This window comes from Microtus oregoni, unplaced genomic scaffold (assembly GCF_018167655.1).
Source record: "Microtus oregoni isolate MIOR12 unplaced genomic scaffold, Mior012 000064F_ref0000363, whole genome shotgun sequence".
NCBI classification, from domain to species: domain Eukaryota; kingdom Metazoa; phylum Chordata; class Mammalia; order Rodentia; family Cricetidae; genus Microtus; species Microtus oregoni.
The window spans coordinates 6,795,299-6,821,811 of record NW_024543874.1 but is presented as its reverse complement, the minus strand read 5'-3'; the positions used below and the strand labels follow the sequence as shown (position 1 = coordinate 6,821,811).

The 26,513-nt window shown below is 43.1% G+C and overlaps 1 protein-coding gene across 1 annotated transcript in view; it reads right to left on the bottom strand.

The window, feature by feature from the left end:
- Positions 1 to 25,957, bottom strand: part of Dpp6 (dipeptidyl peptidase like 6) — an 866,060-nt gene extending 840,103 nt beyond the window's left edge. Inside the window, exon 1 of the mRNA XM_041640587.1 lies at positions 25,464 to 25,957. Coding sequence (XP_041496521.1) covers positions 25,464 to 25,523 — 60 coding nt within the window. The 5' untranslated portion in view covers positions 25,524 to 25,957. The remainder of the gene's footprint in view (positions 1 to 25,463) is intronic.
- Between the last annotated feature and the right edge of the window lie 556 nt (positions 25,958 to 26,513).

Genomic DNA, 26,513 nt, shown 5'->3' with positions numbered 1-26,513 from the left:
CTCATTCTTACTGAAGATGTCTTTTTCCAGTTTCATGTGTTGCCACAATTAACCAAAGAGGTAAAACTTGATTTCCCTCAATAAATGGCATTATTTGTATTATGCTGTTGTCTTAGTTAGGGTTACTATTGCTGTGATTAAACACCATGACCAAGGAAACTTGGAAAGGAAAGCAGGAACTGATGAAGACACCATGAAGGGGTGCTGCTTACTGGCTTGCTCTTCATGCTTTGCTCAGCCTGATTTCTTATAGAACACAGAACCCCCAAGGATGGCACCACCCACAATGGGTTGGAACCTCTCCCATCAATCACTAATTAAGAAAATCATATGGATGCATTTTCTCAATTGTGGTTTCCTCCTTTCAGATGACTTTAGCTCGTGTCAAGCTGACATAAACCTAGACTGTGCTGCTGTAATTTTACCTTGTATGATGACTACTGAATTGATCACAAGTTCACTTTCGATTAATTATTTTCAAAATGGGAAGTAAATAAAACAAGATTTTTCTGCCAGGCATTGTGGCACACACCTTTAATCCCAGCACTTGGAAGGCAGAGGCAGACTGTGAGTTTGAGGCCAGCCTGGTCTACAGAGCGAGATCTAGGACAGGTTCCAAGGCTACATAGAGAAATCCTGTTGCAAAAAACCCAACATATATATTGTATATATATATATATATATATACATATCAGCATCAATTTGATCAGCAAGTTGGGACTTCTACTTCAGATATTAAAGAATCTTAAAGCTTTTAAAGGCATTCAGTTTGCTCGCAGTGTTTACTCAGTCCACATTTTATGATGCCACCTTTGCAGGCAACAATGACTCTGCCCATCGTGATAGTATTCACTTCATAAGCATACCCAACAGATATAATGGAATATTTCTCCTTTAAAGCAACAACACCACCAAGGAAACTTAGATTCAGACTTAAAAGGCTTTGGTGTTTTTTTTTTTGTTTTTTTTTAACAGAATGACCATTCAACGTTTCAATTGATAACAAACATAGAGTTATGTATGTGGGAATTCTTTTTCTATCAAGGGAATTCTTTTTCTATCAAGGGCTGTTTGCCCACTAAGGGTAAGCATTCTATGAATTTCCCATTTTGTAAAACGTTTATATAAACATTCTAATCTCTACAACCTTGTAAAAGTCTTATTTAGTCACATACCTCCTGCATTCCTGGAACTTGATGGCCTGAAGTTGCTGACTCCTCCCCATAATTCCCACCCCACCTCACCCCACTTTCCCCTTTTCTTTAATACTTTCACGCCAATTCTTTTGAAAGTAACCATTCACAAAAGATGCATTACAAAGACTCTTTCCCAGTATGATTGCCTGCTCAGTTCAGGTCTTGGTATCCCCTGTTTCTAGTAGCTACTTTCACTTGCTCATATCATACTTTGTGTTACACTGAGGTTATTCTCTGTAACATGTTCACTAACACTTTTGAAACTGTATAAGAACTAAGTATTAACTTGAATGTTTCGTTGCTATTTTAAAGTTGAATTAAATGCAGAAATTTAGGGGGTTTATAATTTAAATAAGAGCTGTAATTTAATAGGCAAAAGAAAATGTGGGCCTTTATTTCTCTACTTAAAAGCAACATAATTTACCTCATGGCACCATTGAAATGTACCAAGAACAGTTTTTTTCTCCTCCCCTCTACACCTTCTTTCTCCTTTTCTACATAGAATATTCCAGAAAATTTCTTCATCTATAATAACACACAATTTAAAGTTCAAAGTGGGGTTTTTGCCTTTTTCATTCATCTTTGTCTTGACTTTCCTCAAGAGACCCATCCATAACCCAGGAGATGAAGCCTAGTGGCAGCTTATAGTTCAATACTGACTTCTCAAATCATCATTTGGATTCTGATACAGACAAGATCAAAACAGGTCCATTAAAAAGTTGTACAGCAGAAACTATCGGGAACAATAAAAGGTTTTGGTTAATGTCTTGGTGGACTCTACCTTCAAGATGAGAGATTCCCAGTGTGCAACCTCTGGGATGCATCAATGAGGAGCATAGGTCTGCTGTGCCCCTTCCTTGGACAATTGTTTTTAAAATAGTGATAAGGTTTACAACTTTTCCTCAACTGTTACTACTAGATTTTGGAAGAGTTAAAAATGAGAAATGTATTATGCATGGATATTATGGGATTCACTCTTTCCATGCTAATAGGTTAATATTATTAAACAATAAAGATTTCCTGGAGAAATTTTAAAACCCCCCTCCCCAGTTTCCTCACTATTCAGTGTCTATCTGGCATCTCCACTCTCAGGCTCCAAATGTGTTTCCAGTAGACATTTACCAAGCATCCATTAAGGGCAAGGATTTACTTTTTTTCCCTAAGAATAAATGCGTATAAATACAGAATTAGCTGCCAAGTTTATAAGAACCTGGGTACATAAATACAAGATACATTTGAAAATGAAAAGTTAGCATGAGCTAGACCTCTGGAGACCAGCTAAGATAACACACACGTAATGAGAGCAGGAAAAGGATGGACACATGGAAACCTGCTCATGGCCTGGGCAGCTGTAGGAAAATTAAACATGAAAACCCAGCCCTTGCTCATATTATAATCCCCCTTTCCACATAAATGACACCAAAGCTTTTAACAACAGCTCAAATCAATAATGGACTATCAATACTCTACCAACAGTGATCGCATTATCAATAAGACCTTCTCCATAACATCAAAATGTCCACAGACTCTTGATATTCATACACAGTGCCCAGTACTATGGATCATTGATGGATTATCAATCAAAGAAAAATTTTCCTGTCACCCACGGTGTGGCAAGAGGACCACAGAGCACAGGCATCCTCTGGGAGTTTGTGTAAGTAGAACCTCATGCGTCATTTGGAACACTCATCTGTGTTTTAAGTAGAAATAATTTGAGATGACTCAGATGCACAAAAGTGTTTTTGAAACAGTACAGGCAGGAGGGAATTAGTAGGGAAGGAAGAGATTCCTACCAAACAGCCCCATTTCTTAAGTGTGAGCACACGATTGCAGTCTAGCAGTCCCCTTAGCCTGGAGGACAGGCTCTAAGACACTCCGCGGATGCCTGGAACCATGGGTAGCAAGGAGAGGGCTGTGTGCACTGTGGCTCTTTTTTCCTTATAAAATAGAATTTGTAAATTAGACACGGTAAGAGAGCAACAATCAATAGCAAAGCAAAGCAATTTACAGCAACAAGTGATGTGTAAATAGACTTTCTCTCAAGACCTCTTCTGGGCTGGAGATGGCTCAGCAGCTGAGAGTGCTCACGGCTCTTCTGGGGGTCTAGGGGTCAGCTGCCGGTACCCACATTATTAACCATTATTAGAGAGGAACTGATAGAGGAAACAGGGAGCTAGAAGACAGAAAACAGTCATTACCAGAAGCAGAATTGTTCTTTTAGTGGGAAAAACTGAAGGGCCACAGCCCTCTTGAGGAAGTGGAGGCTGCAGCATGGCCCCTGGGGCTGGAGGGTCTGTGGGGTTTGAAGGGAAGCAAGAGCATATCACGGTGGGCGTTCAGTAGACAACTTTATGGTCTTAGTTCTACCTCTGTAGTTTCAGATAGAAACTGCAGAGGTGGTGGAAGTAATTCTTGAGAAACTGGATTGGGGGTTTCTGGGCAAGCATTTGCCAGTCTGAGTTATTTTTATCCTTCACTCAGCAGCTCATGCTGCCCTTAACTCTAGGGAATATGGCAGCCTCTTCTGGCCTCCATGGACACCAGGATCACACAGGTGCACAGACACACACGCAAGTAAAACACTCACACACTAAACTAAAATAAATAAATATTAAAAAAGAAACAGCTTCTTCTCAGAGGGCACCTTTCACTTTTAGGAAGCACTTCTAGCTGTCCTTCAACATCCCCAAGCTACTCTCTGCCCTTGCATTTCAGGTCATCATCAAATACACCAAGGGAAACAAGCACCGCCACATGGTGTATTTCGTCATTGAGAGGATGGAGTGACTGACAGGAGGGGATGAGGGTACAACCCACAGGATGCAATGACTCCCTCTATGCGCTAGGAGAGGCTGGGCAGCAGGAGCTATAACACCTTGCTCAGAGAAGCATGAAGCTAGAAACTTAGGAATTATTTATTTCTAGAATTTTCTATTTAATATTTTCGTATGATGGTCAATTGTGGCAAATAGAGTCAACATGTAAAATCTCAGCTCAGAACACACTGGTGCTCTCAGAATGGAAATAATCAGGAGGTTTCCCTGGCTGGACCTGCATGAATTCTCTTGACAAAACATGGTCTCAAGTATAATGCTGTGTCCCGCCACATGCAGCTCTCAAAAACACCCTTCTTAAATCAGGTAAGCCAGAATCACCCTGTGAGCTCATAGGAAAAGCTGAGATGGTACCACTACATGCATGGTATCTTCAACTGTCTGGAATCCAAAGAGATAAACCATAAACTCCAACAGAATGACAAACAACTTCACCAGTGCTTTCCTGTCTCAATAACAGCCAAGACACACACAGTTAGGAACTGTAAAAATGGCTGCCAAGTGTCCCTACAGGGTCAAGTCACCTGTGACAAAATAGTATGAAAATACTTAGCATGTATTTTGAATCATATTTAGCCCCTGACATCTTCATTAGACTGGTAGCTTCCTTCATCACATCCAAATGACGGGCTGAGAAGACCTATTCAGAGAGCCTCAACATCCCATGTGATCTGGAGAATAGGCACCCATTAGCAATGGCACTTCACCTCACTTGGGAAGAGTCTAGGTCAAGAAGATGGAACCACAATCCTCTCTCAGGTTCAGCACTGGCAAGAGAAGACTGTCCTGGAGTGAGCTTTCCATACCAGGGATGGGGCGCAAATGAGGCTGTTTCTCCTGAACTAGAAATGGGAACGAATGAGGTAAGAAAGGCAATGCATGGACCAGAGTAGAGTATATGGAGGTGAGAAAGTCCACAGTCAGTCTGGAAGGATCACATTGACAAGGCAGCGATCAGTAGAGGGGACAACAGGAAATAGGAGCGCCAGTGACAGTCACAGCTGGAGAGAAGACAGCAGCCACCTTTTGCTACCTTGTGTAATCCTCAAAAGAAAGTCTCAAGGAAGCTCCCCATAAGAAATGGTTGTCTGTGTGTATGTGTCAAGTCCAGAGAGACCCACTACCATGTGACACGGTGTCTACCTTTCTCCAACTCACCTGATCCAAAACTTGGAGAAGGAAGAAATTGGGACAAGACAATTCAAGTCGAAGAATGAATATGCTGGAGAGGAGACAAGGAGAAGCCCCACACCTTCAGGGAGAGATTTGCACACCTCCAACGCGAGCCTCGCCCAGCTCCAGGAGAGCCCCGCCCCCTCACCTCCAGCTCACACAACTACATTTACAACAAGCCAGGCTAGAGAGAAGAGCCTAGAGGGAGGGGAAGGGGGATGGGGGAGCGGGAGGGAAATGGGAGGAGGTGGAAATTTTTAATTAAAAAAATAGATAGATAGATAGATAGATAGATAGATAGATAGATAGCTGGGGTTTGTGAAAGTAGCCTATACTGGACAGGGCATTTTAACCCAGTCAATTCCATCATTAATTCAAACATACCAACAAGGGTGTACTTCCTTGAAAACTCAGGTATTTCTGTTTAGAACTGGTTAAATATGTGTTTGCTGATTGCCTCCTGAGTATCAGCTGTTTGGTGGAACACTGGTGAACTCATTCAGGGCCAGAGGTCAGGCGCGGCTCTTAGAGAAACCTGCAAGGTGCTTTGTGAATTACAAAGCATCTTTTGGAGAGTTCATTTGATGGCTTAAGAAAAAAAAAATCAATACCCATACAAAGTACTTAAAAGAAAAACAAAAAACCCTGACACATTATAGATATAACCTAGATTTCCTGACTCCCTAGGGAAGTCCAGGCTCTTGTCCTCCTGTTTTGAACTCCTACTTAATGCTACAGTAAAGTGCCCAGCTGGTTTGTCACGAAACCTCAGGTCCAGCAGTAAAACATTATTAGCGAGCACAGAAGGGTATTGACAAGCCTTGGAAAACAAAAAAACGAAGAGCAAACATCCTGCTCCCCAGTGCATCTCCTGATGCTGGCAAGTTTGATTTTTCTGGTTTCCTTTTGTCTCTTGTCACAGAGCCTCAGACCCCTCTGTTTGTCTGATAAATTCAGTTCTGGCAAGCTTCATGCAATAATAACCTGGGCCACTTTCAGTTCCTGCTTCAAAAGGGGTTGAGATGTGTGTGTGTGTGTGTGTGTGTGTGTGTGTGTGTGTGTGTGAGAGAGAGAGAGAGAGAGAGAGAGAGAGAGAGAGAGAGAGAGAGAGAGATGGTTCTGCCATACAGGGAAACTTAGTGTGTCCCGGGATCTTAAAACCACCCCAGGTTCATACAGGATGATGACAAATCCTCAAGCCTGTATTTCTACTGAGGAGCTATTGGTCCATCCAACTTTAAGGCACCTCCAGCGACTCTGTCCAGTTGCTGAACTCAGAGTGATACCTTCCAGCCAGAGGGTCCACCATGGGGCCCAGGTGGGTGAGAACAGTTTCAGTGCCCATCCACCATGGCAGTCTGGCTGCACAACAACATTGATAGAGAGCTGGGCCAAGACAGGGGCCCCGAGTGAGTTCAGAGTGAAGTCAGCTGCCCAGGCACACAAGGAGCCAGAAAGGAAGTTCCGCTTGCCTATGGTTATCACAAGGGGGCCCATACAAGCCACAGGCTAGAATAAAGAGGGAAAACCCTATCCTTTCTGTAAAAAACAAAGATGTGGCTGCCTCCACATAGTGCAAACACCAGCACTAAGACACAGGGACTAGAGAATCACAACTCATCCAAAAGAAACTAAAGTGTCTCCAATAAAGGACCCCAAAGAATGAAGCATCCATAGGATGACAGACAGCAAGATATATCAGAGAACAGCCCTCCTGAAAAATGTTCACGGTGTGTTAGTGAGCTAGATCAGTAGGTCAGGGTATTCGCTACCAGGCCTGATGACCTTTGTAATCACTGGACTCAATGGATAGAAGGAGAGAATTGAGTCTTGTACGTTGTCTTCTGATCTACACACAGACACACACACACACACACGCACATACGTGTAGACACACACATAGGCACAAACACATGAGTAATATTTTTAAAGTAATAAAAAATATTTAAGATGTTCATCAACCTTCAAGAATATATGGTTTAAATTTTATTAAGCTATGTACCAACAAGAAAGTAGCTAAAGTAACAAATGTAAACCCTAGAAGAAAATAACTAAAAAAATCCAACACAAACTTTAAGCAGCTAGCTTGAGGGTAGACCATTTGAAGCTACCCAGTCAAAAAAGAGAAAACCAATTTACATCAATAAAAAGAACAGAGTCTGCCAAGTTGTCTGTAAGAAGGGACATCATAGATGATGTGATTGTGGTGCACCATCAAGATTTATTTATTTATAATAATACATATAGTATGATTTTCAGGAAGGTGAGAGAAGGCCAGAGAGAAATCATATCTAAAGACAGAATGGATGAAAACTTTCCTAGTCTATATAAAAGAAAATCACCCCCATACAGAATCATTCTCCTGTCAAACTCAGCCCTAAAAGGAGCTCACCAAGACACGGAATCAAGCTACTGGAAATCAGTAAGATGAAGGTGTTCTGAGAGCATCCTGAGATAAATGGGATACAGCTGTCAGCGGGCTTCTCAGGAGACAGCAGGAGAATGTGTTCACATGCTGAGGAGGGAAACGTGTCAACCAGAATACCTTACCAAGCAAAGTTGCACTTCAGAAACAAAGGAGTAAAACCTGTTCTAAACAAGCAAAAGCTAAGGGTGCCCATCTCCACTGGGCCTGCTTTGCAGGGACTTCAGCCTGAAAGGATGCATTCTGACCAATGATATCAAACACAGGAAGCCATCGGACTCAGTGGGCAAACTCAGAATATCTAAGCCTCCAGTAGTGGTGTGGAATTCATTCCCAGGATGAGGTTCAAAGGAAAAAATAATCAGCAATAGTCATAGCTAAAATATAAGTTGTGTACATGTGCATAGTATAGATGATGCGAATTCAGACCCCTTAACATATGGAGAGTAGAATCCAATAGTTGTGTTCAATAAAACTCCATTCATAGCCAAACGGTGATGGTGCACGCCTTTAATCTCAGCACTCAGGAGTCAGGGGCAGGCAGATCTCTGTGAGTTTGAGGCCAGCCTGGTCTACAGAGCTAGTTCCAGGACAGGCTCCAAAGCCACAGAGAACCCTGCCTTGAAAAACAAAACAACACAACAACAACAACAAACTCCTAAATCTCAATTCATTACCAGATTGAAGAAAGATGATTCATGTGTGATATGCTTCAACATGGTAACCACAAAGCAAAGACCTGCAGGAGAGACACAAAGATTTCAAATATGCTACCAGAAACATCAATCATGAAGGGAAACAGCACGAGAGGGAAAAAGCAGCTTGTTTATTAAAAACCAGAAAACGATGAAAAAAAATGGAAGTAGTTTTTATCACTCAAAGTTAACTGGAATGTGAATGGACTAAATTATTGAAATTATTTTTAAACAAAAGCATCCCTGAATATGTTGCCGTTGGGAGACCCACTTCACTTTTAAGGACACACATGTGCTGAACGTGAAGGAATGAGAAAGAGTCACAGAGATAGAAATTAAGGACAGCATAGGAGAGCGATGCATACATGAGGCAGAATTGTCTGTAAATCAAATGTTGCTCAATGAGAAAAAGACAGGCATTGTGATAAATGCTTCGATTTATCAAGAAAATATGTAAACCTAATATAGGGGATGATGCTAATGTCAAAAGATATCCTAAATGTGAAAGGTGTATTAACATCTTTTTACAATTATAACTTTCAGTGCTATTTCATCTTAAGATCAAAATTTCTAATATAGTAAAGGATTCATTAACATATTTAAAATATTTTCACAGAGAATTTTAGTTCTGGTATTTATCCATTTAGGATAAATCGGGACATTTCACTCAAACAATAAAGAATGCAAAATCTTCTTAGTAGCTTATGTAACTTTCCCCAAAATTGTGGATAGTCAGAGCAATCTTGAACATACACCATAAGAGATGTCAACATACCTGACTTCAAATTATACTACAGAGCCATAGTAATAAATCAGCATGCCATTGGCACAGACACACAGATCAGTGGAATGGAGGACCCAGATATAATCCCAAATAACTACATCCACCTGCCTTTTAACAAAGATGTCACAAATATATCCTGGATTAAAAAACAGCATCTTCAATAAATAGTGCTGGGGAAAAAACTGGATTTCAACATCCAGAAAAGTGAAAAATTGATCATATGTTAGATCACAAATCATATGTTAGACCTCAACAAACACAGGGAAATGGAAATAACATCTTGAATTCTCATTGACCACAATGGAAACAAGCTAGTTATCATTAGCAGCAGAAACTACAGGAGATAGCACAAATTTGTGGGAATTAAACAGTACACTACTGAATGACAAATTGATCACTGAAGTTATCAAGAAGGAAATAAAAACTACATTAGGATTGAATGAAAACAAAAACATAATCTGTGGTGCACAAATGAAGGTGGTCCTGAGAGGAAAGTTTACAGTGAAGCTCCTTCAGAACACCAGAGAACTCAAATAGTAACCTGACAATGCACCCAAAGCCTCTCACCCTGAACAAAACTCAGCTCCAAATGGATCAAGAACTGTACAGAAGACTTGATGTTCTGGAGCATCTCCAGGACCAGAAGGGAGTAGGCATCAATTTATGGACATAGGTAAGGGTTCCCAGTGGGATTCTGGCAGTGCATGCAGGCAATAAGACTGACAGCCGACAGGGGGCTTCTCGTGAAACTCAGGGCTTTTGTATGGCCCAGAAAACAGTGTAGTGAAGAAACACGCAGAGTGGGAGAAAATCTTTGCTACCTTACACATGCAAAGGAGGAATAGTGTCTAGGCAATACAACACACATACACACACAAAACACAACACAAACACAAAACAAAACATTACCATCTAGAAAACTAACAACCCAATGAGAAATAGTTAATGGAACTGAATGAAAAGTTCTCATTTTAAAAAGAGAGAAATAGAAATGGCTAGCAAGCCCTGTAGAAATAGTTCAGCATCTTTAGTAAGCATGAAATTGCATATTTAAATGAGTTTAAAATTTCATGTCACCTCAATCAGAATAGGCAAGATCAGAAATAGAAATGATAACAAATATTGATGAGGATGTGGGGAAAGGGAAACCCTTATCCACTATTTGTGGGGGTGCAAACTGGTGTAGCCACTTTGGAAACCAATCTGGACTTTTCTCAAAAATCTAGAAACAGAACTGCCAAATGACTCAGCTGTACCCCAACTGGGCACACAACCAGCCAACTCTCTGTCCTACTACAGAGACACATGTACATCCATGTCCATTGCTACTACAACAGCCAGAAAATGAAACCAACATTGATGCCCATCAATTGATGAGAAGATGATAAAAATATCATAATATAAACAATGGAATATTATTCAGGTGTAAGAAAATTACAATTATGAGTTTTCAGGAAAATGGATGGAACTAAAAATTATTACAGTGAGTGAGGTAACTCAGACCTAGAATATGCTAAACACTGTGTGTTTAGAAGAAAATTCACATCTGGTACAGTAAATATGGTCAAACCCATGACTGGGGAGGTCACAGCCTAGGGGGGCATCTGTTTCTGTCATGCTAAATGCTGTCAAACTGCTTTCGAAACATTTCTGTTTATAACCACAGATTAGTGTTGTTCTCACCCTTGGTCAGGAAAGCGTCATTTGCAGTGGGCGGTAATAATTCAGAGACTCAAATCTGGTGCAAGCGTCAATGATGAGCAATTGTGAGTGCTCAGCTGTGGATGGTTCATCTGTATAGACTTCCACCATGCAAGGCTCAAGAGACATCACGGCAGTGATGGCAGCAGGGATGTCAGAGCTGGAGGCTGGGGAGAGGTGCTGTAAGATGCTATCTTCTGGAAAGGACATGGTCATTGCACTCAGGAGCTCACGGGAGCTGTAGTTAACCTATAGCAGATCTAGCCGATCGTAATTTCAGCCCATTTCCAGCTGAGGAGAAATTCCTATTGACAGCTGCTGCATGAGAGACAGTCATTTTGCTTCAGGGCGTGGACACTAGTGGGTTGCTGGAACTCCAGTGGATGAATGGCCCTGGCCCGTGGTCACATTGGCTGGACCAAATAGCATATATATATATTGAAAAGAAGATGACATGAAATTGCCAGGGAAATGCACTGGAGGCATAGTGCGAAGGGGATTTGAAGAAGGAATCGTGTGAATAAGATCAAAATACATTGTATGTACCTATGAAATTCTCAAAGAACAAATACAAATATTTTTAAAAAGTGGAAGTGTGCAACTTATATTAAAAACCCATGTTCAATAGTGATACGGGGGTTAAATCAATGACTTCAGTTCTTTCTTTAAGAAAGGCAGAAAGAAAAAAAACTCAAAGTAAGTTAAAACAAATCAGAGTCCACACAACAGGGACGTTTTAAAAAAAAAAAAAGTAAAATAGTTCCGAGTTAATTCTCTGAGAAGGTCTGTGAAATTGATCAACTGAACCAGAATGCCATCTCCTACTTTCTTCTGGATCTTTGAAGGTTTCAGGTTTGACATCTGTACTTATGATGCATTTTGAGCAAATATTTCCATACAGTGTAGGTATGGACAAAAGGTGTTTCTTCCTCCTGCATGCAAACATTCAAAGCACAAATCTAGATTCTTCAAAAGTTGTCATGGAAGGGGATGAACATTTAGCACATCATGTGCTTGACAGTTCATGAAAACCTCTCAACTCAACTGAAAGAAAGCAGGCCGTTGGGGATAGGCTGGCTGTTGGGGATGTGCCAGAGACTACCATGCCCTTCTCAGTAACGTGTACATGAACAACTGCATGCAAAGATAATTAACAGAGATAGTCACTGGCAAAATAAGTATCTCAATGTCCCAAGGCGCCATTACATCCTCGCTGAGACACCCACTAGCAAAAAAGAGTCATTCTGAATCTTGGCAAAGATTCAGAGACTGGAAGCCTTTTACACATGGGTAGAAAGCAAAATTCTGAAGTCCCTGATGGAAACAATTTGATAGTTTAAACTTTCAATACAAGCGAGTCAGGGAGCTATGGGGACGACAGTCAGGAAAGCACCCCTGCACAAGCGCGAGGACCCTAATTCAAGTCCCAGAAGTCAGGCAAACAATCTGGACTTTGCAATGTGCTTGTAATCCCAGCACTAGGGAGGTGGAGACAGGCGGTATATGGGACTCCCTGGACAGCTAGCCTACCCTATGTTGTGGGTTCCAGGTCAGTGAGACATTCTGTCTCAAGAAGCAAGGTAGATGGCTCCTTAAAAAAGACACCCAGAGTTTGACCTCTGGCCTTTGCATGTACATGTCCCCTTCACAGACACACACACACACACACACACACACACACACACACACAGACGCACACACACACACACATGCACACACATGCACACACGCACACTAATCACTTATCTACCATATAGTGCAGATACCCCTATTTACATGAAATGCCAGTTACACTCATAAAAGACTTACAAACAAAAGTTTATAATATCTTGTTGGTAATATCCCCATACCTGAAGTTTCCAAATGTTCAACATGGTAGAAGACAGAGAAGTCACAGTATAGACACACAATCCCACATCACTCTGAAAAAAATGATTCATGTGGTAGAGTTAGGGTTCAAATCCAGAACCTAGCCAATGTGAGGCACATAGGCCCTAAATAAATTGTTGGTACATGCTTATTACATGCACACATCTGAATATATCTACACCTAGTGCAAGTCGGTAGAAAAGTATTTGCGCTTTAATGTTCTCATACAGAATGCTAGAAAGTGAAAATATAGCAATTGAAGAAAGGTCAGTGCTGTGCTTCTGGAAGAATAGGTGTGTGTGGGGGGGACCCAGGAAAGAGATTACAAGGCACATACATGGAACTTTTTGGAATGATACTTCATCTCCTTAGGGTTTTCATGGGTGTGTGCTCTCTTATGCAAAAGCCTACTGACTGTACAATGTGAATTTGTATGGTCGATTATATCTTAACTAAATTGTTAGTCATAGTCTCCCAGTGTCTTGATATTTCAAGAGCAAAAGAAGTAACAATCGCCATAATTAACATTGATTTTAAGGCCTAAAGTGTGGGCTTCATTAATGTGTTTTATACGATTATGCAGTTATTTGGGTAATCATTCAAAACGACGGGCAGCAGTAAGGGCAACTAGATATGTCCTTCAACTGAGTGACCTCCAGAAGCTGAAGGACCCACTGGCACTGGTTTTGGAACTAAGAGTATTTCTGTCCCTGTGCTCAGCCCTGCCTTCCTAATGGCCATCAGTGTGCCTGCCTGGATACTTTGAAAGCTGGAATGTTAACAGCATTCAATCTTGACAGGGCTTCAAGGCCTAGCTGGATGTTCTCCACTCTCGGAAGTAAAGGCTTTGATACCATAGGTGACAAACATGACACTCAGCTCAGCTCACAAGGTCCTGTCTGTTGCTTTCCATTTTCTCTGCTCTAGTTTCTTTCAGTAACAATCCTGAGGCAAGTCTCCCCATATATGGATGGTCAAGATGCTTTATAATGGCCCAATACCAAAAAAATCAGATTTTTTTCCTATTACAAATCTTTTTAAGGTCTGAGAATGTAGTTCAATTGGTGGAGAGTTTGTCAACAGGCTCAGAACTCTAGGTTTGGTCTCCATCATTGCATAACAGTGAGCTGGGTGTGCACATCAGCAATACCAGCACTCTGCAGGGAGAAACAGGAGGATCAGAAGTTCAAAGATCATCTGTAGCTCCATAGAGAGTTGAGACCCATGTAAGGTACAGGAAACTATCTCAAAATAAGTAAATAAATAAATACAGTGAATAACATGGCTCTGTGTATACCTGATCTGGGCAATTTTAAATTAGTAATGTTTCTATGCCTTACAGTTTCTTAATATTCTTTTTTGGAATCTTCATAAGAAAGAAAGATCAACGAGGAGAGGGCACACTGCCACACCAACTCCAGTGTCGTCTGTGTGACATGACATATGTCGTTATGCCGGATGGGAGCTAAGTGTCCCATGAGACTAGGCTTCCTGGAGGTCAATGGCAGACGGCCTGGTATTAGCCACCGCTGAGGCATAAGACAGGTTTCTCGAGTAGCTGGCTATATGGAATATGAGCTTTGCACAAATTCTTTCATAATAATGATAGTCTTTATATATACAAGACAAGGATCATTCTCTTCAGGAACAGCTCTGGGATAAGGAAGCACAGTATGGGAATGTATAAGACTACAGCAGAACCTTTGCCATACACAGGGTGTGTGATGAGCAAGGGAATAGATGGGTTAATGTTGATGGACAAAGACTGTTAGATTATACTTTGAACTTTATGGATAGGCTTGCTAGATCCCAACCCCCATGATGTCTGCTGCATAAGAAGGTACTAAAAAGTATATTTCAACAGGTGCAGAGAACTGATTAGGTATATTTGGTCACTAGATGAAATAAAAGGTTAGAAAGAGGAAGGGCCATGATAGCGATAATGAGACAGAAACAGGAGGCAGAGGCAGGCGGATCTCTGTGAGTTCGAGACCAGCCTGGTCTACAAGAGCTAGTTCCATGATAGGCTCCAAAACCACGGAGAAACCCTGTCTCGAAAAACCAAAAAAACAAACAAACAAACAAACAAAAAACATAAGATGAAACCACTTGTCTGAGGTTTACAGTCCCAAAGACAAGATTTCCTCTTCTAAGGATGCTTTATGTCTAGCACCTGTTCCTGATAATATACTTTTCTTTTTTTCTTTTTTTTTAAATTTATTTATTTATTAAGGATTTCTGCCTCGTCCCCACAACCGCTTCCCATTTCCCTCCCCCTCCCCCAATCAAGTCCCCCTCCCTCATCTGCTCGAAGAGCAATCAGGGTTCCCTGACCTGTGGGAAGCCCAAGGACTGCCCACCTCTATCCAGGTCTCGTAAGGTGAGCATTCAAACTGCCTAGGCTCCCACAAGGCCAGTACGTGCAGTAGGATCAAAAACCCACTGCAATTGTTCTTGAATTCTCAGTATTCCTCATTGTCCGCTATGTTCAGCTAGTCCGGATTTATCCCATGCTTTTTCAGACCTAGGCCAGCTGGCCTTGGTGAGATCCCAATAGAACATCCCCATTGTCTTAGTGTGTGGGTGCACCCCTCGTGGTCCTGAGTTCCTTGCTCGTGCTCCGTCTCCTTCTGCTCCTGATTTGGACCTTGAGATTTCTGTCCGGTGCTCCAATGTGGGTCTCTGTCTCTGTCTCCTTTCATCGCCTGATGAAGGTTAATATTCCTGAGGATGCCTATGTGTTTGTCTTTGGATTCACCTTATTTAGCTTCTCTAGGAACATGAATTATAAGCTCAATGTCCTTTATTTATAAATATCGCTGATGTGACTAAAAGAAGCTTTCATACTGTGCCAACTGATGACACATGACCTTCTGATTTGTTCTTTGTTTGATTAATATATAATGAAAACATGAATTTAGTAAAATCGCAGCAGATTCCAACCACTCTCTTGTGTGTTGTGTCTGTCTGTCATTTGCCGAAATTGTGCCTTCCTGTTACCAAGACCCTGCTTCTCCCATGGTCTGAGTGGCTCCCCTGAGCCGGTCCGTGGCAGCACACTTCACATGATCCCTGTGTATGAAATCAGGACAAGCATCCCGAAGTCCTAACACACTTAGCAGAAGACGAGCAAGCAGTTACACACGCTCTTCTATTTCTCTCCACTAAATAGATTGGCAAGCCCACATACAAAGAAAGTGTCGAGTTTGGAGGGTCCACAAAATCCCACTGTGTTTTCTTCATGCAGTACAAAGTGTGACATAATTAAAACGTAGTTGCATTGGGATGGATGGGTTCCTGGGACCCATGGAAAACTCGTCAGATGTTGGCAAACCATCGACAGCGTATTAAGATGCTATCATATTTGCCTGCCATCAAATCATCTCTAGAATACTTACAACATGTAACACAGCATCAATATAGTAAAATAGTTGTGGTGATATATTGTGTAGGGGATGACAGGAGAAATAGTTTGTCTATAGACTATATCACTGAAATACATTTTCCTAAATATCTTCAAGTCCTGGTTGGTTGAGTCATACTTGGAAGCCCTTGGGGAGGTACCAGCCATGTGGCACACTCAAGATTCAGCTTTTGACTTAAAAAAAAATTCAACAAATGAAACCAGGAAAACAATTACTACTCATTTACTGCTTTCTATTCCTGGAAATTTAACTTATGCATGAGCTTATATTCATTTTATGCATTTAACTCTGAAAATGGGGACAATTAAATTTTTAAAAATCAATAAAATGTAAAACCAAAATAACATAAATAGATTTTCACTGATATACTGGAAGTCATTAAGGCAATTTATCTTTTATGTACCACATTGAAATTTCTAAAATCCTTCTGGATGATTTAGTTCCTGGGTAGTAAAAAAGAATTTACATTTTTTTATTTATATGGTGCCCTAGTCTGTTTCTTTCAGAAATTACCAAATAAGCAGACTTTTTGTTTAGTTTCGAGAAGGGTGATGAGGGCGGTACACAATAAATGCAGTAGGGAGAGATCTTCGGGATATTCAACAGGATGCACAGTACCTGCATGCACGCTGAATGTGACCCCTGGTCTTTTCTCCAGGGAAACATAAGCCTTGGAACAGTCTGGTGTAGTGGAACGTGGCAAGAACAGGAGTGGGGAGCGGTGTGAGAGCATTCTGGCTCTCTCATTAGTCAACTGCGTTATTTTCAACTTCAGCTGAAGAAATGAGGAGATTGAGAGAAATAACCTCTAGACTAGATCCTGTCCTTAAACGCTACATATTAGGTGCAGGAGATTTGCAACACAAGAGGAATCAGGTGCTACCACAGAAGGTGACAGATGCCACCATTAGGATCAGCAAATCAGAAGATTCAGACACAGATGGGACCATGGTCAGAGTAGGTAGGAAGGGTGCAATTAAAAACCAAAGAACAAGCTGGGGGCTGATTTTTGGGGCTAGAGGTTACAATGGAAACTCCTTAGAGGAAGTCAGCTCTGTGTTGTGCTCCTGCCATTGTGGGAAAGGAGATGGGATGGGAGGAGACACAGCGTGTCACAGTAGGATTGCTGAGGAGCCATGAGCTCACTGGAGCTCTTCTTGGCCCAGGGCAGATTGTGACTCAGCTCATGATTTCATTATTCAAGAAAAGACCTTCCAGAAAAGGAGATCATGACCAAGCTGTCTGGAAATTGAGGACAGAGCCTTCATGTCATGGAGAGGAGGAGGCTGCGTGTTTCTAATGGAGTAGGGATCTAAATGTTTAGAAACCAGTGACACATTCCAGCAGAAAAGAAACAGGAAGAATGATGTGGAAGAGGCAATGTCAAGATGGGGCGAGATGACAAACACAGCAGGGTGGTTACACACAGGCACTACAGGAACTACTGTATGCCTCTTCCCTTGGGTTTCAAGTCCATCTTCTCTTGGGCACTGTGAACCTTTGGAAATTCTGGATTCTAATAGGTTTCTCTGATTATTTGTTACTTGTTCTTATGAATAATTAAGACCCACACAAGACTAAGTGAGACAAAACCCAGCTCCCATGCCTAACTGAGAAACTATTGGTAAATGCTGCTGGGGGTGGGGGGGACGGGACGGGACACTGCTGGTTTCCTTTTGTCCCAAAAGGCAATCCATACTCCTCTAGATATAGCCCCACACCCATGCACGTACGAGCAGCACCAAATGTGGTGGGTTTAAACAGAGCACATGAAGTTGGAAGGGGAAAGTGATAGGTAGGAGAGGAAGTAAAAGGGAAGGAATGGGAATGAACTTGGCCAAACATTATTTGTGTGCATGAAATTCTCAAACAATAAAAAAACATTGCTGCTAATGGGGAGGGGAGACAAAGGAAGCCTTTAGACCAGGCAAGCTCTATGGAAGAGGGGAGGAGAGGGAGCTGGCAGAAGAAGAAAGGCAAGAGAGAACCACCTCTGATCCGCAAGGAAAAGCAAGCAAACATTTAAGCAAAGTCTGCTCATGAGAAGGTAATTGCAGCCACAGTGGAGAAAAGAAGCCCAGGTTCCTATTCTTTCCCTGAACAGAGTCTCAGGTCACAGAGACCTGTTAAGTTGGAACTAAAACTTTGAAAAAAACAAACTGTGAATTATTGATTTGTAATTGAAACTCAAGGACCAGAGTGGGTGTGACCTACAGAGCATGTGATGCTAAGCCTGGGCACCAAGTTTACTGATGAAGGATATAGGTGCAGTTGCATGCCCAGCCATGGATAAGATGATCTCTGGTTGAACTATCACACACAGGTGGTCAGCATCTGTACACACAACACAGAAGGAAAAGTCATGGAAGCATGGGAGAGGCCCCAGATTCTGGGCAGAACAGGGGTTCAATAACTGTTGAAGCCAAAGAGCAAGAAAGAAGAAGAGTTCTAGAATTTAGAATACAGCAAAACAACGTCAAGTGCTGGGCCTCGATTCTCCCGAGACTCCAGCTGCACCCACACAAACACTGGGAAGATTCCAGTGACTTAAGTAAGGATAAAAGAACATTTGCATTTGGGTTGCCACTCAACTAAATTATTCATAAGAACAAGTAACAAATCATCAGAGAAACCTATTAGAATCCAGAATTTCCAAAGGTTCACAGTGCCCAAGAGAAGATGGACTTGAAACCCAAGGGAAGAGGCATACGATAGATCCTCAAGGAGAAAACACAGTCTCCATTGACTGATCTTTAGGTGGGAACCTAGGATGATAGGACTGTCAGACAAGGGTCTGATGTGGTTACTGTAATGAGGCTCATCAAAGAAAGAATGGGGTGCTTACCATAGATGAAAAACATGATAGCTTCAAACAGGAAATCAGGAGAAAGAAAAAGGAACAAAGTGGGAATCATAATGACTTTTTAAAAGCATGCTGCATCAAAAGCAAATGCCTGAGTGAGTGGATAGCAGAATAGAGAGGAAAAGAGTCCTTCAGTGTGAAGATAGAGCAATAGGGTTGTAGCCAAAGACGAGAAAAAAATAGAGGGAAAATCTGATGAGTGTTTGCAGCAGATTCCCCCTGCCCCAGGAAGAGGGGAGATTGGAACTGTGCCAACCCCACTTCCCAAGATCCCACTACAGAAAGAAATATGACTCCACCACAGTTCACCCTGGGTACCAAGAAGTTTACTAGGCTTACTCCCAGGGCATGGATGAATGGTGACTTGCAGGAGGTGACCCAGAAACAGCTGTACTGGAAAAGCTACACCCAGCATTGACATGAACTCCCCTGTGTCTGTGGAGATGAGGCACCCATCCCCTGTCTTCCCCAGCCGATATACTCCACCCATCCCTGAGATGCCGAGATCAGCGCAACTCAGGCAGAACTCCACACAACTGGTTGGAAGAAATGGCTGAATAAACTGACGAGGGTCCCATAATCCTCCCCACCTCACCATACAGAGGGGAATGTCGACAGACCACAGGCCAGATTGTGATGGACTCTTGCAAGCTGGCACAGAAGATCTCTTAAAGGCAGCAGGTGTTGTCCTGGAAGACAGAATTTTACAAGAGGCCCCGAGTTCCACAGAGCCACACAGGCTCTTGCCACGACAAGCAAAGAATGAGACAGGAGAAAAAGACATTGATGAGACAGAGGCTGCAGAGTCCCCAAACATGAGGCATTTAAAGATTCAAGGTGACCTCTGAACCAACAGCAAGGTAAATAGCAACAAAACCATACTTGGCCAGGTGACAGTTGAATGTGGAAATTCAAAGACAGTGACGTGATCTTGAAATCAGACAGAGAAGATGATACATCCCAGACAGGGAACAAGAACTCACCCGGTTTTTGGCTCAGTAGGAAAGTACAAATAAGCAACAACAACAACAAACAAACAGACAAATGAGACAGGAACGCAGCAGAACACCACGCTTAAAGCGTCAAAAGAAAGGCAAAATCCTACTAGATCGAATTCTGTACCCATTGTTATAGAAGGAAGTTATTTAGAAGTAAACCATTGTTTTTCATTTGTAAGAACATTTGTAAATACATATGTAGGGATCTTATTAGAGGTATTATAATAATACCATTTTACCTTGGTTAATAAATGTGCCCTTCTATCTGGAAAAAAATCCATATGTACATATATGTGTGTATTCAAGAGCATACAAGAGTGAAAATACAGGCTCACATTATTCCACATGACTGATCCAAAATTGTTTCCATTAATAGATATTTTTTCATTTAATATCAAGGGAAACTCTCTCTCTCTCTCTCTCTCTCTCTCTCTCTCTCTCTCTCTCTCTCTCACACACACACACACACACACACACACACACACACACACACGCGTCAACAGATAACATCTTTCCGACCACACCTACCCCACTTTAGTGAGATCAGCACTAAAAGTGGGTTGTAAATAGCTTGGTAAATTTTTCAACAGTATCATTTCAGAGATGACAGGAATCAGAGAGAGCAGCAGACAGAAGGCTGTCAGTGCAGAAGCCCTCAGGGGGTTGTGTAAGTGGTGTGGATACCTGGAAGCAGTTGAAGACCCTACAATAAAGCCCCATAAAACTCAGATGCAGAGGTGAGCTAATTTCATGATGAGCTGGTACAATTGAGTTTCTATGGGCAGACTTGGATGGCTATCTCCATGGCGTGCAGAAGCGGAGGACAGATCAACTGTTGCTTTGATGCTAATGAAAGACTGACAACACAAAGCTCCGAGCTAGCTCCCCTTTCAGAAGAGCCGCCAGGCATATCCAACTTTCTGACATTGTCAAAGGACATTAGCATCTACAACATTCACACGCAAGAACCGTGCAAACTGGGCGTGCTCCACCGTAGATGGATATCAACCTCCCTTCCCCTTCTGAAGGATCAGGAAACACCATGCAAGATAGGGCAACATGAGTTAAATGCTAGAGGATTCAGGGAGGAATTCTGGGAAGTGCTGTCCTCTGGATAGGATATGACTTTTGCATGCACAGATTTAGAGTAGCTGCATAAGACTTGCACAAGACAACCCCAACTCTATTTCAAGCACAGCTGGGGGAAAGGATCCTTACTTAGCTCACCTCTAGCAGAGGAGCCATACAGCTGATGGCTGCTACGGTGGAGACTAACTTTTCCTCAGTGGTGTGGCTTCTAGTAGGTTGCTCATGTCACAGTGGCTGGCCTTTGATTTCTGCCCAGACAAGCAACACTTATTGGACTCAGTGGGTTGTATCAAAGAAAGAAAAAGGGTGGCTCGGGTCCAACATGAAGTTAAGAAGCAAGGGAGTTGGAGGGAGAGGGTGGATATGATCAAGATACATTGTATTCACGTATGAAAGTTAATATTTATTTATACTTCTTTCATATATTACATTCCAACCAGTTTCCCCTCCCTTCTCTCCTCCCACAGTCCCTCCTGCTACCTTCCCTCTCCCGCAGATCCACTCCTCTTCCATTTCCCTTCAGAGAAGAGCAGGCCTCCCAAGGATATTGATCAAACATAGCCCATCAAGTTGCAAAGAGACTAGGTACATCCCCTCACATTAGAAGAGGCAATCCAGTAGGAAGAAAAGAGTCTCCAAAGCAAGTGATAATAAATCTAACATATTTTTCAAAGAACAGTGCAATCTAGTTACACAAACAACCACGGAAATGATCATAACGTGGGCTGAGAGCTAGTTCAGGGGGCTAAGCACTCGCTACACAAACCTAAAGAGTCAAGGTCATACCCCACACTTAAGTGAAAAATGCAGTGAAGCTGTGCATGTCTGCATCCCAAATTTAGAAGAGGAACTTGGGGTTTCAGACAGGAAGATTCCTGGATCTTGCTGGCCAGCCAGTCTTGCCAGTCAGAGCTCTGGGTTCAATGAGAAGGAGATTCAATAAATGAGGAAAAATGCAATCAAGATGGACAAAAATAACTGAAGATATTTCGAGTTGACTTCTGCCCTCTATATACGCACCCAATGTGTGTGTGTGTGTGTGTGTGTGTGTGTGTGTGTGCGTGTGCGCATGCACACACACGAACACGCACATACTTCATGTTTTAAGTAAGTTTATAACTTTCTGTTGGGCCATGGCTTTCCTGAGTTTCAAGCAGCCTAGGGGCTCAGATTGTACAGGCCTATAAGCAAAAACAAAAAAACAACAACAACAACAACAACAAAAAAAAAACCCTCTATGAGCTGGAACTCTTTCCTACTGGCTGTCTGACTCTCTACTTCCTGTGTAGATGTCTTAGTTAGGGTTTCTATTGATGTGAAAAGACATCATGACCACAACAGCTCTTATAAAGAAAGACATTTAATTGGTGTTGGCTCATAGTTCAGAGGTTTTGTTCATTGACATCATGGCAGGAAGCAAGAAAGTATGTATACACTAAGACATACTGGAGAAGAACCTCTACATCCTGTTCTGAAGGAAAAGAGAGAGGCACCGGGCCTGGCTTGTGCATTTGAAACCTCAAAACCCATCCCCAATGACACACTTCTTCCAATAAGGCCCCACCTTCGAATAGTGCTGCTCCTCTGGGGCCATTTTCCTTCGAGCCCCCACAGCAGGGACAGTGTGGTCCCCCAGAGCTCGAGCTGCACAGTCTTCAGTTTTTGCTTCTCACTGTCTACAAAACTCAACCTTGCTGCCTTCATTCAAGAATGGAGAGCTCTTGTAAGTTTCCAGGAGTCAGTAACAGCACAGGGGATGCTGTGGCAAGGATCAGACTGCGAGCGGCCTCACCCTGTCAGTCCAGACTCGGCTACTTGCACAACATCCCTGGCTGCTAATGAGTCTCAGGCACTGCCGGTTCCCACAGCTTAGTTCTACAGTGACTCTATGACCCCATGGAAAATACTCATCTACCATCCCATGTGACCCTAACTGCTGTACTTTCCATCTCTGGAACAGTGACTATTGTCTACAGCAGAGGACAATGGGCAGGTTTCCCTTCATAGCGCCCAGGAGATATTTGATTGTCTTTCACCGAGGAGCAGGTAAGATATAACAAAGAGCTTTTGTTTCTCAGGCCTGGGCCCTCAGGAAGTGAGAATACAGCTACTGACACCACATCTCAGCACAACTGAACTCCCCCAGTGAGTAGCCTACAAGGTGTCCCTCCAAGACTGTCTGCGCTGAGCTGCGAGACAGCTGAGTCAGGAAAGCGCTTGTGAATATAAAGACCCAAGCTTGAGGCAGACATCCACAGATCCCTGAGCAGCCTGTGGATCGTGACCCTTTTGACAAACTTCTGTCTCCAAAAATATGTACATGAGGATTCATAATAGCAAAATTAAAGTTACAAAGTAGCAATGAAAATAGCTTTCTGGTCAGGGGTCACCACAACATGAGGAACTGTATTAAAGAGCAACAGCATTGGAAGGTTGAGACTTTACCTGATTCTCACCAGTCAACCATCCTAGCCTACCTGCAGAATTCCAGGCCAGCGAGATCTCCTGTTTCAGAGACTAAACATGGGTGGTGGCTGAGAAACCTCCAGAGTCATTCTCTGACTTCCTCATGTACAATCCCATGTGTGCACTGGCACACATAGGAACACACACAAAGAACTATCTGCACAAGAACAAGTTCTAATGCATTGGCCGAGCTAAGGTGGTTGAGTTCTGTTGGTGGATGAATGACGTCAGATCAACGAGGTCCATCATGGTCATCTCCCAAGATGACCCACAGCATGGGGGGCAATGGAAGCAACTTCTTTCAAACTTCTAATAGAGTAAGCTTACATTATTGAATTTTGTATTTTATTAAGAAACATTGTAACCAAAATCATATATGGTCCAAATAGTATTGTGCATTTTTGATGGCCAAGACTCTCTGCTGATGGATTGATTGTGACTTATTGCCGAGTTAATGGGACTGATGAACTGAACGATGTGTAGACACACCACAGATGAATGGGACAATCCTTGACTTGTGACTAAGGGGTTCTCTATCTAGCACCTTCTAAGTGCTGGCAGTGTGTGTTCCAACACTTCCCAGAAAGGTTTTATTGGTGTCGATACCCTGCAGTCCAATTCTGCCAAAAAGGCAATTGGCCAGTGGAACCAAGGCTTTCTTTCCTTTTCTTTTTTAAAAAAGAAATCATTGAATGATCTTATGAACCACACAGATGTCTCCACTGTATAATCACCAACGTGCAAAACTTTATTATTTTTTTAATTTAAAATCTTATAATGTCAGCCATTATGGATTTAAAAGATATTTCCTCTGGTTATTAAGTAAGGTAAATGTGGAACTGGGAACTGATAGGATCATAGTTCATGAGAACAAAGGTCAGTCACATGACCTGCTGATTAAAATGCTTCCGCCACATCTGATGGGGAAATGATAGTTACTATTCATCTGAAATAAAAGTATATCACAATCACAGCTCCTTCTTTCATAAGTGTAGTAGACCATGGCTTCCCTTAGTCACCAAATGAACCCAAGACCATTATTAACCCCAACCTCACACCCCAAAATCCAACAAACAAATCCCAGTGGCAACATTCTCCTGAATGCCAATAGCCACGTGCTTGTAATGTATATGCAAGTTTAGGCATAGCAAGCACAATATAGAAGCTGAGAGCATCGACTCAGTCTGTAAGCACTTTGAAACATATGGCAAGTATAGCCACACATGTATTGGTTTGTGCTCTCCTGGGTATCCAGGTAAACGATTTCCTCCCAACTGCTCACATGGCAACCACAGGTGATTAAGAAAGAGCAACAATCCTGGATGCCACCAAGGGAAGACTGCAGCTGAGAAGGGCGCGGGAAGAATCTGGATCAGCACCCTTGAGTGTGGGAAGTAGACATTTCCAAGCTTTTACCCTACATGCTAGCTTCTGGAGGCTTCTGCTAGGGTTCTCCGGACCCTGAGTACCCCTTTCTCTGAACCACGCTTACTTCCTAGGAATAACCTCAGGCACACAGTGGTCCGTTAAAGTTAACATAGCACGTGTCTGTGGCACCAACAAGAGCAGGAAGTCTCTCCGGCACCTCCAGTCTGGAAAAGCTGTTTTAGGGGCTCTGCCTCCTACAGAACTATCTTCCCGGAAAACTTAATAGAAGCAAACATCTGCATTCACTAGACCTGGACCAGCGAAAACCAGCAACAGAGCACGTCCAAGTCCGGGATACCCCAACACAGTCACATACAATGAGCCCTTCTAGCTGGCGGGCTCTGGGTCTGTGAAATATCACACATCCTGGGGAATCTACACCATTCATCTACTGTCGCCACTGAAGGACACACCAGCGCTGGGAAGAGATTCATGCCACCTCCTAAGGCTTGCAAATCTCCATCTACTCTTTAGACATGGACAACTGTCCTCCTCCCCTCCGTCGCGGGTCTCTTACCTTATGGCCCTTCCCCGGGGGACACCTGACATTGTTGGAGGCTCCAGCTGTTTGATTCATGTTCCTGAGAAGTTGGGGATCTGGAATCCTCTACCTTGCAAACTTCCTGAGAGCCTGGAAGCTGGCGATGCAAATGCGCGCCTCAGGGGAGATGCGCCGGCGTCCTCCCTCTTCAGTCTGGACCAACGTATACTACTAGCTTGTGGGAACTCCTTAGGCCGGGTCGGTGAGACCCGCAGCCCAGAGCCCACTGAGCAGCAGCCCGCACCCCAGAGGGAGCCCTGGCCGGCGCCAGGCGCTCTGCCCAGGGCTGCCTTGCTGGGAAACAGTCCAGGTCTCTCCAAACCAGAAGTGGGAGCAGTTCCAAGAGGACTTGAGGAGGGGCAAGAAGCTGGGTGGGGAGTGCGAGATGTCCACGCTGCCCTACCCTGCGCCAGAGGCTGGGAAGCTAAGACAGCCACAGGCACTCATGCGCCACCTGCCTAAACCACAGGGTCAGGACCCCAAGGGCTGGCGTTAAGCTCCAGCGGGGTCTCTGTAAGGCCCTCCAGACCCACAGCAGTCCGGGTTGCAAGTGCAACGGGTGCGGATCCTGGAACGCCCCTCCGCGAGGGCTTAACTAAGAAAAAGCAACTCGGTGGAACCGCGCTCCCCTGCAGCTTCTGCTCCTTGCTCCAGGCGCCAACCCCGGGGATGGTCGGGAGGTGGCATGCGAGGTTCTACCAGGAGCTACTGCACTGGCGAAGGCTAGAAAGTGGAGGGGGCGGAGGAAGAGCTGGGCTGATGCGCGGAGATCCTTGGCAAGGTTCCTAAAAATCATAGCTGAGGGATGCAGGCTCCTTTCCACCCCGCATGCCTGAGCTCAGAAGCAGGTGGGCTTCCTTTGCCCAGCATTCGCTCCACTGGGGCAGTAACCGTGGAGGGCAGAGACACATTACTGGTGTAGTCCTAGATTAATTTGGTAGCATTTGGACACAGGTGGGAGTAATCCCCGCCCTTGAGAGTGCAGGCACACAAACTAAGAAAGCGCAGCGGCTTCATGAGACTGCA